Source organism: Rhea americana, unplaced genomic scaffold (assembly GCF_003343005.1).
Source record: "Rhea americana isolate MKP2758 unplaced genomic scaffold, rheAme1 scaffold_173, whole genome shotgun sequence".
Lineage (NCBI taxonomy): Eukaryota > Metazoa > Chordata > Aves > Rheiformes > Rheidae > Rhea > Rhea americana.
The window spans coordinates 538,884-558,386 of NW_028185850.1; the positions used below are offsets into that span (position 1 = coordinate 538,884).

Consider the following 19,503-nt stretch of genomic DNA (forward strand, 5'->3'; position numbering starts at 1 on the left):
AATAGGAAGGGAATAAAAAGCCACCTATTTTCATAAAGTTTTGGTGAGATATCAGTTCATCCATGCAATAAGTTCCCTTTAAGTTGTAAGCGGCAGAGTCCCTCTGGCTTTTAGATGGAGGATGTGATTGGACATGAGATGCATGATACTCCTTTATATATGGCAGCAGTTAAAAATCATTGCTGGCCTTAATTCTCTTCCTGCAAGGTGAACCTATTCACAAGGAGTCCGAGTTGCGCTTGACTCTTGCTGAAGTGCTGCAGATTTGAAGAAGGAGACCTTCTACATAATGTGTTTTGACTGTTGCAGAGAGATTGAACCACATCTCTCTCAACTTGAAGGGGGGGGGGGGGATTGTTTCATCATCTGTCTTGTTTTTTTTAACCTAGAAGAAAGTTCTTCCGGAATTCTTAAAAATTAATTTCAGGGAGATTTCAGGAAGCTTTTTTTTKGGGGGGGAGGGGAAATTCTAGTGATTTTAGGGCTTTTGAAGTGCTTCTTCAAGAATATGTATTCATATAAGCTGCAAAGTAAAATGTAGCATAAACACGTTTAATAAAAATCTTTATTATTGCTTCAAGAATTTGTAAAACAATTTTGGTTGCACTCCAGATGTGAAACTCCTGCAAGACATAAAATTTTTACTTTGATTTTCTTTGGCAAAGCTGAGAAGAATGAAATTTTTCAAGTGTAAATGGAACAAAAGTGGAGTTGATTTGAAACAATCTGTCAGCATACTTGACTATTAAAATTGAGAATTTAAATAAAATGCAAATGATCAGCTCTCATGGTTTGATTARACTTGCCTAGTTCCTTTTGGTTATGGAGTCAGAAGGTTAAAGTTTTCTGTTTTCAGTTTCATCTAATGGTAGAGTAGTCTGATTTTCTTTGTACAGAAGAACATAGAACTGCTTCAGAGCTGGTGGTGGGGAATGCTCTTTAATCTGTCAAAATCCTGGGAATGTTTCACATACTTAATAAGATTTAAGCAACCACTGAGAAAACCCCGTATCTGTTTTGAGACTGTTTAAAAACAACGTATACCAAGTTTGAAGATTTTTCAAATACACAATATCACAATTGTACAAACCTGAGCAACTTGCCGTATGCACCCATATGGCCTGTATCTGTTATGCGTCTTATCTTTTAAAAAGCTGAATGTTATCAGAGTTTCACAAGGAATTTCAAAGCAACATAAATAAGAACTATTTCTTGGAAAGAATGTTATTTTAATGTTATTGGAAAGAAGGAATTGGTTTCAGATTTTGACATGGCTGCTCACATGTTTTTTTGTTTGGGGATTTTTTTGAGAGAAAGAGAGAACATGTGGAAATTATTCATCTGTGTTTGGAAGCTGTTTGAGTGGGAAGAGATGGGAAGGTTGTTCTTTCAGCTTGTGTTTCGTAGTATATTTAAAGTACTWCTTATGTTTCCTGGAGGACTTGTGATTGGGTTTTCTTTTTTTGAGGATAGGAGAAGAGAGATTTTTGTCATTGGTTTGCTTAGACTCTGAGGATGAAACACAACAGAAAAGCTTCTTACTGTAGAAAGCTCAAAAAAATTTAGTGTGTAACTGTGTGAGTTTTTAAGTGATCTTTAYGTGATTTGCCAAGGAACAGAAACTGGCTTCTGTGGAATTAGTTTTGAAATAAGAGAGGTAGAATCTTAATATCTTGTCAAATATGATATTTTGAAAAGCTTTTGTTTGTGGCTAACAATTTTAATTGCTACACTTTTGCAAAAGAAAATGTGAGCAGCATAATTTTCATGAAATAAATGTCAAGTAACTGTGTTTTTCGTTTGACAGTATTTAACAACCGTCATTCCTTATGAGAAGAAAAATGGACCCCCATCTGTTGAAGACCTTCAAACATTAACCAAAAGTGAGCATATGAACCACTATTGTTTTCCTTCTTGTATTGCCAACTGTTGTTGCTCAAAAACAATGAATCAAACAATGATCTTTCCTGCCTACCCTATGGTATTATCTAAAGTTGCGTGATTTTTAACCATGCATCCTTGCTGATCTTTACTTGTCTTTAGGTTTTTTTTCATTATATATTCTAGCTGTTCTTTGAAACTCGGAGGGCTAAAAATTTGTATGTTTTAAAAAGCAAAGGTTCTCATATTATTTCAACAGGCAGAGTTCAACAGGAATACTATATATCATGAAAGTGGGCAATGCTGTCTCCCTGCAGCCTTATAGTACTTGATATATTCCTATTTGTTTAAATTAACAGTGTTTTGTTGAGGTTAGTATATAGTAATAAGTTCCAAAAAATTAGAATGAGTGTTGGGACACTTACGTTTAGCCATCTAATGATTATTCTTGAGTACCTTTAAAATAGTCTGCTTGTCTCTGGTTTGTTGGTTAATAAATTATAGTAATTTGGGAGTATAACCCTAATCTGAGTTTTAACAGTACTTTAAATTCCCCTGTTAAATTAGATTCTTTTAGCATTCATTAGGCTGGATTCTCAAAATTATTTATAAAATCTAAGTCCTCTCTCCATTACTTTAGTTGGCATTAAAATTAAGGTTGCATTTAAAAAATAATTAATTATTAAGGTGATTAAATAGAGCAGATATCTCTGGGATTATAGTATCTCCCTCATTTGAGCCTTATAGGAGAAGGTTAAAGAAATAAATGGTAGAATGCCATTTGACCAGATTTCAGTACAGGGCTTAGGATCTAAAGACTTCTTAAGGCACTTACAGCTGCACAGGTCTGTCATTCTGTAGTTGGTTGAGGGTTGGGGAAAGGTTGTTAGTATATTTTTTTGAAAAAGAAATTCGGATAAATTCTGAAGTAAATGAAACATTTAAACAGAGAATTTAGATTCCTTATATTTTTATGCATAAGTTCTCTTAGTTGGTAGTTCATAGTTACACTGCAACAATATATTTTTTATGTACTCCGCAGTGAAGTTTTGTCTATTATATTTAAATTTCACTTGAAGCTATTGTCAACATTCCATATTAAGCAGAAAAAAGGCAAAAGCATTCTGAAAATGGATTGTGTTGTTTCGTTGTTTATTAGCAAAATGACTGGTGCAAGTACACTGTAGAGCGTACTAACCATATGCCTTCCRTGGATTGGTTGAAACTTGATCCTTGGATTCAGTTGCAGACTTTCTGACTCACATTTTGTGCTGTTGTTAGGTAGGCATTAAAGCAGTTTTATTTAAAGCTGTGTCTTATTCCATAGCTATGAACTTTGATATCTTATTTCAGCATAAAGTAAAATGCTTGTTGTATTTGAAGTTCAGATACTCACATGAGGCATTCAGAGTTTATGAAATACTGCTATGTATTATGATTTTATGTTTTTGATTCTTTCAGTCGTGTTGATAATATTTCATAAAGAATTGTCAATTACTGTTTATAGAATGACAGACAAGCTTACATGTATCAAGTTGCTTAATGCTGTACTGTCTTATTTAAAAAGAACGGGTTCCATAAACTAGTGATTAAAAATATTTCCTGATGTTTTGTAGTATGCATACCTAGAAGGTGATTCTGTCTCCCTCAAAACATAAAGCAGATACTGTATATGAAATTAAAATCTTCATGTTAATGACCAGCATGTTYTAGTATCAAACTTGGAATATGCTCATGAGAAGTCTACAGCAGGCAGTTACACYGGATTGGTGGTGTTTGCCAGTAAGCTGTTTAGTGTACTCTGATTGAGTGCTTGTCCAAATATACAAGGGTTTTTTTGCYCTTCAGTGTAGTTTTTAAAATTAATTCATTGCAAGTTAATATTTGTTGCTGATAACAACTGTTGAAGAAGGCAAATTCATCATTTTGAAATACTCAAAAATTGTGAGTGAGCAAGAGCTTTAAACTGCTTGCTTCAAAATAAGAATACTTTCAGGGTACCAGGAAAGTCGTCTTAAGTAAATTAAGCATCCTCTTGGATAAAGAGCCCAATGTTTTCGAAACATTTCTTCTTATTTAAGAAGGGGAGTGTTACTTATGATCAGTCTTAATTAAATTCTTCAAAATCTGAACATCTTTCATGTTCTGGAAGATCTTAGTTTTAGTAATTGGTGCCAATAAACCAAGTGAAACTGTGCTCAAGAGGAAGTATTTTGCAAGAAACATCTATGAGTATTCTCCTTAAATGTTGTATTCTTTTTACCTTCTTGAACTGTCAAAAGTCTAATTAAAGCCTTTTATTTTTAACATTCACACAGTGCATTTTGAACAAATGAAAAACCAAAAGTTGCTTTTTTTAAACTCTGATCCCTTTAAAAAAATCCATAATGATTCTTTAAGATTCTTTATGATTTTTTTAAAAGCAATTAAGAGGTATATATTCATATGTGGAAAAGAAAAGCTCTAAATACTGAGTGAAGCTGTATGTCGCTCTGAAACACATGGCCTTCAATGRTCTGACTTCACTCAGGTTGTTTTGTGGCTTTTTTCTGGAGTAAGAAACTTCTTGTAAGGGTAAAGGGAAATTTGGCACCTAAATCACATTTAGAATTAGGGTCTTTAGATATTGGAATTTTGAGTCTTTGAAAAGATCAGAACAAGTCGGTGAAACAGACTCCAAAGACAGTAGGTAATCTTTGTTACTTATATCACCCTCTTTGTTGTGTAGGAGAGTGTATGCGTCACCTGCTGTAGAGTACTTAAGGCACATCTAACCTAACTTCAACTCAGAAAGTCAAAGTTGGAAAACACAGTTGTCTGCATGTTATTTGGAAGGAGATAGAGTTTTTTTCAAAAGGCTGCTTAGACTGCGTATATTGAATATGCAAGTACGGATRGCGTGATGCCTCTGTAACTGATGTTTTACGTGCGAGTATAGTGTGACAAATACATATCTGTTTAAAACCAGTTGTTTCTTTTCAGTCTTTAGATTATTGTTGTTTATTTCTGTCATATTCTGTTTCAGACTTGACTCTCTTTGGCACATTCAAACTAGAGACTTTGTTCTTGCATATGAGTTATTCTAAAAGCCCTTCTTTCTTCAGAAACGTCAATTCAGAATTATCCATACCTCACRCAAATGGCACTTTGACATTATTCTAAGTAAATTCCAAACTTGGTAATATATTTTAAGGCTTTTTTTAGGCTACAACTGGTAACATTCACCCTTTCTGTAAAGGCATTTTCATCAGCTCATTTATAGCAGTATTTTTGATCAGAGTGATGATTAGGGAGATAAATTAAGTAATGAGGCCTGCTGCTCTTACCTAGTATCTCCAGCCTTCCAGCAGTTGTTAGCATATTTCAGTTTTGGATATGGTGACTTTCTTTTGAAGAGGTTTTCTTGGGGAGGAGAGTTTTTTTTTTTTTCTTTGTTTCTGGTAAAATGCAGTCAGAAATGCTAAGAATGCTCTCTCCTTACCATTTCTTTTGTATGTGTGTGATTGCTCTATGTGGAGTTGCAGTTTTCACTACAATATRAAAGGAAAGATTAAATGTCAGTGTGTTGGAAAACTAACTTTCTGTAGTCAAATCTGAAGCATGGTGAAAATAGTAAAATAAAGTTAAAGTTAAAACCTTGGCCAGCCTCATAGAATTTATCGGATTTTGATGCCGAGGATAAATTGGCCTAATAAAGCCAACTGATAGGGAGAATAACAGAAAAAAATATTAATGGATTTATAATTTCAATATAATTTTTTTAATTCTGACTATAAATATCCTATTTTTAAATTCCTAAATATTGCCACTTGCGAAGTAGAATGAGTAAAAAATATTCATACCTTTTTTCTTTGTTTAAATAGGGTTTTCCGCAATATGCGTGAAAACACATGAAATAGAAAATATAGTTTCCCTCAGCTGTTAAGAGAACATTGAAATATAAGTGCAGTATTTTTAGGTTGATGACATTTACTGTAAGTGCTTAACCATGGAAAATGGGTCACATGCATCCACCTACTGTGGAGTTCTGTGAGAATTATACAAGTGAAAGGTACAGATGTTGTATCTTACGGTATCTCCTGATATTATAGTTAAGTGTTAGCTGATCTGGTAGTAATATCCGTATAAGTAGTTGAAACAGCTTCAATATGGTTTTGTTTTTCTTTTTTTTTTCAAGCGTGATATATTTAATTTATGAGGAGATATCAGAATTACTGCTTTTTTTTTTCTTTWTCTACTTTAGTCCTTCACGCCATGAAGGAGGATAGTGAGAAAGTGCCAAGCTTGTTAACAGACTATATTTTAAAAGGTGAGTATGATTCTTAGCTTGTAGTCATTAGCAGGGATCTTTTATTTTAAATTGTTATGGATACAATATGTGCTTGAAAAGAGTAGTCTTGCAGCACTTACAAATTATGTTATCTTGTTTCAGATAAATCTCTTAGATTTTGTTACATTCATGTTGGAGGTTTCTGAGCATATAGTTCATAAATGAAACATTGTATTGACTTTTATCTTTTTTGTGATTGTATAAAATAGCGAAAATATGTGGCATTTTTTTCAAGTAGCTGAAGGATGTCAGTAGCAGCAGAACAGTCTGATCTACAAAGTAAAATAGTGTAGTTAAAAACATGTAATTACAGATTTTTCAGAACAAAAATTCAAGCTGCCTATGGTAATAATGCATTTGCTAACTGAAGTGCTTATAGCTTTGCTTTAAAAAATGATACTCGCCTTCTGGTCAGTCATAAAATCATACTTATTTTACATATTATACCTTCTGTCATCTTTTCTTTATACAGCTTGTCTACTAATCATATATTTTTTTCCACTCTGATGCATCAAGTATATTAACAGTGTGTCAGACAATGTGAACTACTGCTGTCTTGAGCTTTAAGGAAATTTTCCAGATGGTTTCCATATTCTTAAATTACTTTTAAGCATTTTTCTTGTGATTTAATTTGTGCCAAGTTTGTACTAATGCTTATGTTCTCACTTAATTTTTGGCATAGAAGTGGTCCCATCTTCTTTAGTGTTTAAGGCTTAGCATGTACATCAGGACTCACAAGATCTAGACAAACAGGTATACAAAAAATAGATGCCTCTTTGTTTGCAGCCAAAAACATCATTATGTTCTGGTTCTAGTTCATATGATGCAAAGTTGTTCTCATAATTTGGAATTATGTTTTCCAAGCTTTGTTTTTTTTTTTGTTTGTTTGTTTGTTTTTTTTTTTTCCAATACAATCGTTGCACTTAGGCCTTCCATATGATTTCTAATCCCTCTCATCTTGCAGTCATTTGAAAATACTATAATTTTATAGTTGCAGATAAAATTTAGTATGCTGTTAGCTTCAAAAATATCCAGAAGAGCCACATAGTTTTGTAGAAACTCTGACAGACCTCCTGTTGAAAGAGAATCATTTCTGTAGCTTAGCAGAAATACTGTGGTASAGTAAGAGCATGAAGATCCTTTCAGTTTATCCTCATGATTTCTCTGGTTTTTACTTAACCATTCTGAAAATCTTTCTTACATTAGATAGATATATTTGCTTATTTGCTTACAGAGCCCTTTACTTTCAGACATAGCTGTCTAGAAGACCTTTCAAATTACTAAGGTAATGAGTAAGGACATGCCTGTTTAGGGAAATTGAGGAATGTTCTGCATATAAGAGCAGATTAGCTGAACCCATAAGAGGATGATCTAGGGAAGTTTGATACTGTGGTTCCCTCCTGCCTGTGCATGCTCATGACTTTAAATGACCAGGAATGTTCTACCAACTGTTTGCAAAAATTACAAAAACTTAATGTTCATTAAATATCTCAGACAGTTCTTCCATCACTTTCTGGAAAGCATTTTTGCTTTGAATTTGTAAAACAAAAATGGCATGGCTGGAATGCGCAAAAGTAACCTTTTGCCAACATCACTCAATACTGAAAGGAAAAGGTATTTTTTCGCTTCTAGTAACACAATTACATTACTGAAGAAAACAAAGGTTTGCTTGCTCTTCTGACTGTGCTACAACCACCAGAGACATATAAGCTAGTCAGCAGAGCTTCGCGTTGCCATGTTTAGATTGCACAAATACCACTAGCCCAGCTGACAGTGTTACATTGCAGTGCATCTGTATCCTGTGGAAGAGGCAAAATCTTCCAGTTATTTTCTGAAGTTGCAGTCTGCTTCTCTCCTTTTTCTGCCACTAAGGAATCTGACCTCAAGTCTCGTTCATGCTTCATACATGGCATAGAAGATTCCCAGCCATCTGTCTATTATCTTGAAGTTATTTTTAAAGACTGTTAATGAGGGTTTAGAAGATTCTAAACAATTTCMTGAAGCATCTTTCACCTCATCATTTTTACCTGAAATTCCAGCTTACTCCCTAGATTTCAAAGTAAAATGAGTGATCTGCTTTCACTGAGAAGAGAACAGATCCTTTAGAAGACTATGAGATATTGGTGAGGTGAACATGATTGGGAGGATTTAAGGGTTTGATTTTTTTTTTTTTTTTTTCCCAAAAGAAGCAGAAAAATAATTGTTTCTAGGACTTCCCAATCTTCAAACAGAAGAGTAGGCAGTAAAATATAGGTGACAATAGGGCAGATAGAGCTTTATAAGGAATTCTGTTAGTGTGGAATCTTCTCAGCAGTTACAACCTTCTTTATAGCTTTAACGTTTTTAGTTTCACATGCAAAAAAACCAGATCTTCTAAAGGTCTGTAACCATGGGTTTTTTTGAAGAAGCAGCAGATTCATTTTCTAAGTACTAGTTTAAAAAAAATAAAATAAAAAAGCTGGTCTCCTAAGTTTATGGCTGTGCACAAAGTTAGCAGTAATCTTGTCCATTACTTTTGATAAGTTATTTAGATTGTTCAGAAAATGTGCTTCTAACAATTGCCATAGGGATTGTTCTCATAATATAATAGAATAAAGAAAGTGCTGTGAACATGGAAAAGGAAATGGAACCATAAGATCAAGCAGCAAGTGTTTATCAAGAAACCTTGCCAAATTCACTGCTGCTTTGATAGAAACAATAACTATGAAATTTATCTTTGAATTTCATTAAGTGTTTTATAGAAATGTCAACATCTTGAACAGATCTAAAAGCTGAAATAATTCTGAAATTTGTGAGACATTGAATTTCTATCATGTAGGAAGACCCTCCCAAACAGTGTTTATTGCCTAATGTTCACTATCTTTATTTAATGATGATTGAGTAGATCTGTCTAGGCAAGGCAGTTTGCTCAGGAGCTAGAGCATCAAACTGGAATTGGAGAGTTCTTTAACAAGATCTGCTGACCTGCCATGGGCTATTCTTCTGCTATTTTTTCCCTCTGTAACCTGTTGTATGCAAAAATGTCAGCTAAAGCATCTGAAACATTGTAAGAAAAATCCTTAGAACAAGGAACAATTGCCTGTAAAAATGTAGTATAATAAAGAAGCAAAAAATGCCAGTGCAAATCAGCACTGTTTACAAAGTGGCATTGTATTATTCATCTTAGGAGATGGGAAAAAATTCATATGCATTTCCAAATGGGATTACTAGTTTTTAGATAGTTTGTGGTGTTTGCCTTTTTAAGCATCCTCTTTTCCCAATTTCTGCTGCCCTCTTGTGTCCTCCAGAATGTTAAAAATACCACCACTTTAATTTGTCCTCATACTTAAGTCCCTTTTTTCTAGTGATCAGTTAGCTCTTCCCAGGGTCTTTACATAGGGGATACCTCTTCAGATGTAAATTCCCAAAGCTGGRTCAGGTACACATTAAAGACAACCTTGTACAGTTTGTGTTGCTTTTAGTGCAGCCTACATTATTTTGGAGGAGTTTTTTGCTTTTTGGAGTTCTCTTCGAGCATTTTCCTCCTGAAGTTAGTAATAATGAAAGGGACTTAGTGATCTGCATTGCAAATATATTGTAATTCTTTCCCCACCACCATATGATTCATATTATAATTTGTAGATTTAGACTAGGGATATATGCTAACATGAAATTGATAAGCATTTGCAACTATGATCTTTTTAAATATAATTCTTTTAATGTGTTAATATTGCTACTTTTGTCTTATCCTTAGGGATCATGAAGTAGAAAACCTGAGGTTTGAAAGAAGATAGGGGAATGCATTTGTTGACAGGGAAAGAAATATCAAACTAGCATGAAATTCTTGATTTTTAGAAATCATATTATTAGATTGCAGCTGGCAGCCAAGTGAGATACCTCTATTTAAATACTGTTTATGCTTGTCTTTCTATTGATCTTTTCTGAATGGCTGAACAAATATTATGCTTTGAAAACATTGTTTCCATTAAAAAATCTATACAAGCAACTAAGTTAGTGAACTTTCTTGTGCACAAATTAAGCTGTAAACCAGGGAGCACATTTTTTGTCATCTCTTCTAGTTGCGTTCTTTTTAGACATCAGACAACATCAGGCACCAAGTCTTTAGATGGAAGCATGTGTGTGTTGATTATATCCGCTTGATTTTTTTAGAGACTTTCTGTCTTTCTCTTGATGCATTATTGTACTTGGTAAATAAATCGCAATGCGCAAAGTAGCATCTTTCTGCAATTTCCAAAGTATGCAAGTCTAGGCTATTTTCCGATTAAAATACCTCTATGCAGTTATGTTGTCTATCTTTTCAGCCTCATAAATGTTTGCCAGTTTCAACCCAACTTGACAGAGAGAAGAGTTGAAGTTTCTAGTAAAAGCCTTTTTTAAAAAAAATATTTTTGGTTAATGAAGCAAGAATTTACCTATGCTCTTTTAAAACTATGCAAGTATTTCAGATAACAAGAACGTTTATTTTCTTGTCTTTGAAATTTTTCTGTTTAATTGTTAGACCTGACTTCTTTATTTGCTTTTGTGTTGTGCTAGCATTGGTTTGAAAGCTGGATTGTTCTGAGGTTTGTCTCTCTTACATGTGAAAGGAATGAGAAACACATGAAGGACATGTCTTGTCTTACCACTTTGTGTGATTCAAATACACACTCAATTCAAAATGTAGAATTAGAATCCCAAATTGTCACTGCATATTTTAAAAATTTAGCTGCATGTGGTCACTTTTTATTAAATGCTCTGTTTTCTAATAGAACACTTCAAAAAGCACTGTTGAAGACATGACCTTTAGTTAACTCATTTCTGGGTAATATTAGTTAAAGATAGTGGATTTTGTCACTTAATTATCTTTTGAGAAGAGGATGATATCTGAGAGTTTCAGCTGAAGTCTAGCTTTACCATGTAACTGATAGGGTAGAACTTGACATTTCAGTTTAGAAAATATAATATTTCTATATAGACTAACTTCACCGATGTTTATCCACATGTGTTTATGATTTTTTTGCAGTGCTGTGTCCTACATGAAGAGGGCTGCCTTTCTTCAGAATTAGCTATGCTCCTTCCTTTAAGAAGCTGTTCTGTGGATATAACTCATAGTATCTTTTTTCATTTGGCACTATGCCTAAACCAGGATGYATTTACCTCCTCTGTGTGTGTGTGGATATTCTGATCCTACAGTAAGTCTTCTGGGCATGACAACTCATCTACTTAAACCAGATAGTGCAATGAACTGGAGCAGGGAACAAACTGTACATTTTTACTCACGTTGTTCTGGCTTTTTAAAGTCTATTTTTACATTGTATAGCATGTACTAAATCCTCCTGCACATTTTGTTGTTGGAAGGAAAAGTAAACTTTGAATAGTGTAAATAAAATAAGCCTAGTTTTAAGGRATCTATATTTAAAAACATGCTTAGTTCCTGTAGCAAAAATGSAAAAAGAATTGTAAGTCAGGCTTGCACTTAAAGATTCAGATGAGTTCTTCAGGAAGCACTTCGGGACAGTGTTGGTGGAAGTCAATATTCAACACTTCTTTTAAATTAATTACTTAGGTTGAACTATACAACAGTGTTTTTCATAAAGTGAACAAATCCGGATTCTTTCACAGTTTTTAAGTAATTAGTGTGTTTTCTATCCTTCTTGCTTAACACAAACATCAAACTAATGTAATATTTCTGTATTTATTGGTTTTGTTTTAATTATTGATGTTTATGTGGATGACATTCTCCCATATTGCTGCTATATTCTTACTGTTTTTATTAAGTGATTGATCTTAATGAAAAAGCTTCAATGTATAAACATTTTAAAAGGCTATATCTTTTTAAAGTTATATGTACAGTTTAAAAGACATGCACCGAGGTTCCAAGTGTTATATAGAGACTTTGGTCATTGTGTAGCTCTAGGTTTTACTACGAATCTCTCTTGTAAATTGTATGAACTGTCTCCTCTGTGGTGATCTGTTTGCATTCAAACAGATGAGAATGTCTTTTACAAATCCTGTAAAACAAACCTACCCCGTAACCTCAACATTAAATACTTGTCACAAGTCACTTTGCCAATCTTAAAGATTAGACTGACGTGTAAGGAGTACTAATAAAAATAAAGGAGCTATCTTCTAGCTTCCTATGTGTGCTACACCCATCTCTACATACTGTATATGCAAAAACATTGGAAGATAAATTTCTAAAGAGATAAACGTGTCTTTTCAACATTTTTTTCTGTTTAAAGTCTTTTTTTTTTCAATTGAGGAGGAATTTGTTCCTGAATACTTTCACAGTATCATTTTTTAAAAAATCTATCTATTATAGCAAGTATTCATTTTGATTGGTAAAACTTCTAGAATTTAAAATTCTCCCCTTACACCACCTCACCACCAACAGACACTTGCCAGCCTGACCAGGAATAATAGATTTCCTGAGTAAGTGTGCCATATCTGAGGAATTTTGTTTGCTGTATTCTACCCAACTAGTGGTTTATGTAAAAAAAAAAAGCCATTTATTTCTTCAGCTGAGAGGTTATAAACTCATTATGGCATGTTTTTTGAAATGCTTTCTTTTGACTATTGACACATGGAAATTGGCTAAAGGATATGGCCTCATTGTGTTTCCTTTTCAGAAAAGGAGTGCATGTTGTGAAACACATTTTGTCTCCAGATCAGATTTATTCAGAGGTGGCTAATCCTACTATTGAGGCCTGTGGTGACTTAAGATGGAGCAAAAAAAAAAAAAGCACTTACGAAAGATTTGTGGTGTTGTAGCAAATTGGATGACTTAAAGTCACAATATACTAAAAGTAGTAAAACTGGAAAGAAAACCAAACAAAAAAATCAAAAGGAGCTTTAGCTTGCTAAGCATCTATTTGAGTATATTATGTCCCTCAATAGACTAGACAATATTTTAGAAAGTACCTGTTTAGCTTGTATATAGAAACCTGACATTAAACAACAGTTGCCAATGTGGCAAATATTATATATATACGTACAGACACACCTATATATAAGTATATCTCAAAACATGAATAAAAAGAACCATATAAGTCTGATTTTGTGAGTTTTATGTACTTCAGATTCTCCATTATTCATCCTTTTTTGAGATCCATTATTGAATCTTGTATTCTTCTAAGGAGCTAGATTTCATCATTATTCTGTATCTTCAGTGTGTAATAGCTGCAAGTGGACACCTAAGAGCAGTTGCTGACAAGTATGCTAGAAGAGATTTGGTAAAAATGCAAGGATTAGCCCTTGCTGAAAATAAACCTTGTTAGTATAACAGAAGTATCCTTAAAATCAATAGATCTTAAATTACTTAATTAGATATTTGTATGTATAGATCACTTTCCTTATTGACTGTTTTTTATCCAGCCCATTTTATGAGATTCAGATATTTCATTTGGTAAGCTTATTCATTTGCTAGCTAGAATTACATTTTAAATGGGGGCTGTGTGTCCCAGATAGTCAAGAATCCTAGAAGTATACTTTCCTGTTTAGGGAAGACAATATTGATACCAGTTCCCCTCTGGTGAGAGATATTGGTCTAATGGGACTCTCAACTGATGTAGATAATCAGTGATAAAGAATGTCTGCTGTAAACTTTGTCAGGTGATTGCAGCCTTTATTTTGGAGCGCAGATTTTTACTGCAGGAGTTCATGTCTCTGTTGCTTCCAGGCTAGATTACCTTGGTAAGCTTACTGCATGCATGTCACTTGGAAACTGCAACTAGTCCAGCAAATGGCATCGTGTGTGCTTCATAATAATCTTGATAAGCAAGTTTATACCCGTGCACTGCATCACTCAGAGTGACTACCTACTCATTTCCAAGAGGGTAATTTAAGATGCACATTTTAACTCATGAAGTTCTAAATAGTACAGAGCCTGGGTAACACAAAGCCTGCTTATCTAGCTATGGGCAGTGGTGATCAGCAGCTTCACTTAAAACAGGATCTACCCGATTCAATCAGGAAGGGGCTAGAAGCAAAGCTTCTTAGTGAAGTATTCTCAGCTCTGTTCCACCCAACCCCAAATTTATTGRCCATCTGATTGTTCTGAGAAATGTATCTTCTGGACAATGAGGCTGGAATGAAATAGTTAATGAATTTGGGTAGGTTTGGAAGTGTTTTCTGATCTGAATATCCATCCTAGTTTTTAATCTTTCATGTTTGACTCCAAGCTATCCCTGGATATAAAATCTTTCCAGAAACCTTAAAAACTCTGTCGTCAAGTAGAAAATCAAATTCCAAAGCAGCATGAATCATGAGTCTTACAGCAGGTGAATCTCGTGTTCTGTTTCTCTTGGGAGCATAGAGGAGGTTATTTTAAGCCTAAAGAGAAACGGAGTGTCAAAAAGGTGCATCTACCTGTTCTAATTGTAAGATAATGCAATTTATTTTTAAGGTGTTTACAAGTTTGATAGATAGTAGTGAGCTGTAAGAGGGTTATATAAAGCACATCCAATGGCAGAGAGGTGTTAGAATCTTCCTTGCAGAGATTTTCTTATCACTTAAGACTGAATAACTAAAAGAAATGCTTTGGGCTTTCAAATGCTTTATCTTTGCTGGTGAAATATAGTATCTTGTTCCTTTGCTCATGTTCTTTCTAACCTTGGTCTGACTCGGGGTATTTTTCCTTTTGTTTTCATATATTGATCGGTGATGGTTCTCATTAGCTGATAAATGTCAAATCCTAACAATAATTAATGGAAAAAACTTTATGAACCAGGAGAATTATTTATTATATTTTTTATAGCTACATTTTGTTTTTCTGTCTTGTACTCTGCAAGTGTTGAACAGAATCCTCTCTGCATTGAATGCTAATTCGAACAGAGCTCATAGTTGGTGTTCATTTTCAAACCAATTTTTGTGTTCAGGCTTTTTGCTAACTTTATGGAATAAAGCATTAATGTTTTTTTCTAGTGCTGTATGCAAATTTCTAAATTCAAGTGCACATTTCTTGAAAGCAGGATGGCATAATTTAGTAATTCAATACGACAGGGTGAAAAACTCAACAAAGGTAAAGTGTTTGGGTTTTTCTTATCCAGGAAGATGTTTGGAAAATAGGCATTATGAGTGCTTTTTTAATATAAAAAATTCTGATTGCATATCAATTTATGTTTATGTTGATAAACAATTCTACACAAGTCTGTAGTTTGATAATACTTGGATGATTGTAACTAAGCCAAATAAAACAATCTAGATTTTCCAGCAACCGCCTTCTTGGCCTTCAGGAATATTCTGTTGCCCAGCTGGCACTCTTACTGTTAAATGAGAAAAATGATTCATAGCTCTCAGTAATGTTTCTCCTTCTCTTTGTAGTAGCCTCACAGGAAAATTAACCGTACACAGCAAGTCTCGCATACATCGTGCTACCTATCTGTGTATTTTGGAATCTAAGATTGAACAGTTCCTAACTTAGTGTGGAAGTCCCTCAAAAGACCTTGCAGCTGTTTAGTCATCAAAAACCTATCTCCGTAGCATTACATACTACATTTGTCTCTTTGCAACCTGAGGGACAGAAATTGTCCTGAAATTCTGAGAGCTAAATCTGAATAGGACAAATACAGAAGCTCTGTCACTTTTAGTTCCAKAAGAATTAGATATTGTCTGTTAGTAGTAACATGAAAGCACAGCTGTTGAGCTGCTTTCTTCTACATGCATCTGACATTGCTACCATTGATGGATGGGGAAAACAGTCGCATCAGCCTGATCTGGAAAAAAAAACTAATTGTCACCTGAACCACTGAGCTTTGACCTAAACTTGAACAGTTGCTTCCTCAAAGTGTATCCAAGATTGTAAAAGATCCAGCCTTCAGAAGGTTCCCTTTGTGTGCACTGTAATGCATGATTCCTCTGAAAATTCTGGTGGTTGAAACACAGAACGTGACAAAAAAGAGCACTCTACTGTGTAATCACTTGGTAGTGTTAGTTATCAGTAGTTACACTTGGTAGTTACCAATAGTTACACTTTCATATGAATTGTTAGTCACAATTTGTTGGCTACCTACAGGCAATTCTCTTACAAATGGCTCTCAGAACAGAGGCTGCCAATCAAGCCAGAATACTTTTCAAAGAAAAGGTCATAGCTTTGAAAGGCCTATTTAAGAACCCAGTGTCTGATGAATTTGGGGCTCTAGAATACTGGATGGATTTAGGTGGACTTCCTATTAACATTCTCCCTAAGCAATTTATAGGCGTGATTCAGTAATTAGAGCAGTATCAGGTGCATTAGATGAGAATGTGCCACTCTGGCCTGGGTCCTACAGCAAAACCGCATAAGGCTTTGTGCTTTGTATGCACCCTCACACCATTCCAGCCATACTTTTAGCATTCTCCTGTAAAAATCCTTTTCTCCAGGGCAGGGGAAACGTTCTCTTGTCACAACTGCCAGTAGTGGCACAGCCTGGACATTGCAGGGTGACATAGGAGACTTGGATCAGCTATGGATGAATGGACCTCACAAGGTAAGACCAGATCCTCAGTTATCAACAGCAGTAACTGACTGATTCAGGAGATGAAGTGATGGGATGAAAAATGTCTGTGTCGCTTCCTGCTGGCCTATGCCTCTCATCACCTTGTGTTTCCTGGGCAGGGTCAAGTCCCACCGTGGCCCACTTTCCAAACTCTTCCTGCACATGCTTTTTTTCCCTGTGGCCCTTCGTTCTCCCTTTTTTTTGTCTATGTTCCTTCCTATACCTACTTCTGTCCCTATTCCTGAGACTACCTCTTTAGTGACTCTTGCCTGATGTTCAGGGAGGAACAAGCTGAGCCCACTTGCCTACCCCTGCTACTCCTGCTTCTCACCTTTCCCCAGCCTAGGTGGCTTTTCATTTGGCTGTAAGTCTCTTCTCCTTTGTAAATAAATACCTTGTAGAATTTAAGAAGTTAATACTCATGCCCTGGAAGAAGGAAAGCTCATTGGGGGCTGGATGTTGGGGAAGTTGCCACGTCTGGGTACACAACAAGTGTCCCAGAAAGTGAGTATGTGTTGGGAGATACTAGCAACACTGAGGAAAACAAGTTGAGGGGCTATCTGGCTGACTGAGTTGGGCTGTTGGCACAGAGAAGCACTGTCAGAGCTAGGGGGGCTGCTGGTGCAGTGAGTGTGAGGCTGACACAAAGAAATGCAATCCATCTGCCTGGCTGCTGCTAGTGCTTGAGTCCTGACTGTAGAAGGGAAAGGGGCTGTTGAGAAGCATCAGCACTGCTTGAAAGGGAGGGAGTGATCTGTGTGTGGTTCAGAGAGTAGAACAGAGGGTGCAGGGGGGCTGAAGCTCCCGTTTTGTCTTTTTAGGCATGGGTTGGTTTGTTTGGGGTGGGGGGGAAGGCTGTTACTGTCTAGTTCTCAGATGGGCGCAGAGGGACTCCTATGTTTTTTCTGCTTTCTCTCTCATCATGTTCTAGGAGGAAAACAAGGCTGGGCCACAAGTTCTTCTGGATGGCCTAGTCYTCCTGTGATCTGTGGTGGCTTGTCATCATCCTTGTACAGACTGTACAGGACAGAGATAATGCATATCCTATCAACTTTCCTAGTACCTTCTTGTCCTTCAGGTTTAAGTATCTGGCTAAATGCTAGTCTTGGATAGCACAGCTAAAGTTAGTGGCAATAAGTGGTATTTACAGTGCTGCAGATTGGTGCTTGGACCTCCTCCTCTGCAAGGTTGATATCTGCAGGGTTCCAGGGCAGAGGCAACTGGCTTTGCTCCTGGAAGTTAGAGCATTCAGACTCTAACATTAAGTTAGGACAGGTACAGGTAACACTAGTTCCTGTGAACTATTCCTGATGCATCCAAGGATTTCCATTATGAAAGAATGGGAGTCATTCTAGTYTCAGGCTGTGTATAAGTCCTGCAAAGGATGCCAAATGGGGTTGAGAATCCTTCAGGGTGCTGCTTCACGGCTTTTTTTGACACTGAAGATGTGATCTGCTTGTGAGGAGATGAAGTGAGTGGTGATTTTACAACCTCCACCAGAATCCTGGCTAATTACATCTTTTCTTTTGATTTGAAACTGGTTGCTCAGTCCCCAGTGAGAGCTTGGCAGCAAGACTCTAGGGAACACTGGCCGTGCTYGTATGCACTATGTTGGAGCAGCCTGAGGTGGTGCTCTGTCAGTCAATAAGGGCTGCCCACTCCCAGAAGGGAACGTGACTCCATTTAGGAAAGTTCTGCGCCYGCCCTGATCACCCCAGGTAGAATGATGCTGTGTGACACCTCCCCACCCCTTTGTGCCCCAGGTGGTGGCAGGCATGCATCTTAGGCAAGAAATATGCCTTCTCACAGCATCTCTGCAGAAGCTGCCTAAGTTGTGTGTTGAGAGCAGTGCCTGGCGAGTGCAGGTTTTGGGCATGCCTTTTCAAKCAAGGCAGGTGACCCCAAAAATGGCTAGAGAAAGGCTGCTATGAACCTAAGAATCAGCACAGGCAAATAAAGACTCTGCTGCTCCAGTGCTCTAAGACACACCAGTAGCCAGTCATGGGCTACGCATTGTAGCACTGKGAGTGACTGGCAGAGTCCTATGAAGTATTTTGAGGTCTTTTTTTAAGTGGATGCAGTTATGCTTGTGAGGAGCACATGACAGTGGYGGATGTCTTGCCAGAGGAAAGTGTGAGTGACTAGATACAGAGTCTCCTGAAGTTTGTTCTGTCCTAGAATCTGTTCCAACCAATGATGATATATAACCACCTTATGGTGAATGCTAGCTGGTTTACTAGCATAGCTGTTGAGCATCTAAGTCTCAAAATCTCTTATCAAATATGTAGCCTATCTGGAGTTAAGAGCAGTGTGTCACCAATTGGCCCCTTCCTTGTGATATCTACTCTCTTGAAGATAAGCAGGCTCAACTACTATGAAACAGTTTGGATTTGAATATCTCCAACGTTGAGAGGGGAGCTCAGATTTCTATTAAGAGAGTTCCTGTCCTTTGGGTCCAGTCTTGTTTCTCATGAGTCTCAGTACCCCCTGTAGCCTTACAATTGTTCTGCTCTGGGCTAGGYTTTGGGACTATAAAACATTCATCCCTGCTCCTTTCTGGAGACCATAGCTCACTGAGAGTTATGCAGCTGCTTACCTGGACTGATCCCTATGAAATCTTATTTTCAGGAGAATAGAATATAGATTAATTTTAAGGTATATGAGAAATTTCAATCATCTCAGTTGCAGCTGTGTGTGTCAGGGCTTGCAAAGTTGTTGGGAAAGATCACAGTCTCTACTTTTCTCCTTTCCAGTCAGGTTTCATGTCTGAGATGCACTTCATACATAGGTCTTGGCCAAGGGTGAGATATAAAAATCCCTACCTCAATAGTTCTGGTC

The 19,503-nt window shown here is 36.2% G+C and overlaps 1 protein-coding gene across 1 annotated transcript in view; it reads left to right on the plus strand.

Annotated features, from left to right (window-relative positions):
- The window catches only part of FEZ2 (fasciculation and elongation protein zeta 2), a 31,346-nt gene extending 16,235 nt beyond the window's left edge, over positions 1-15,111 (plus strand). The window contains exons 6-8 of the mRNA XM_085301189.1: positions 1,808-1,883; positions 6,125-6,190; positions 11,214-15,111. Coding sequence (XP_085157315.1) covers positions 1,808-1,883; positions 6,125-6,190; positions 11,214-11,230 — 159 coding nt within the window. The 3' untranslated portion in view covers positions 11,231-15,111. The remainder of the gene's footprint in view (positions 1-1,807; positions 1,884-6,124; positions 6,191-11,213) is intronic.
- The last annotated feature ends 4,392 nt before the right edge of the window (positions 15,112-19,503 follow it).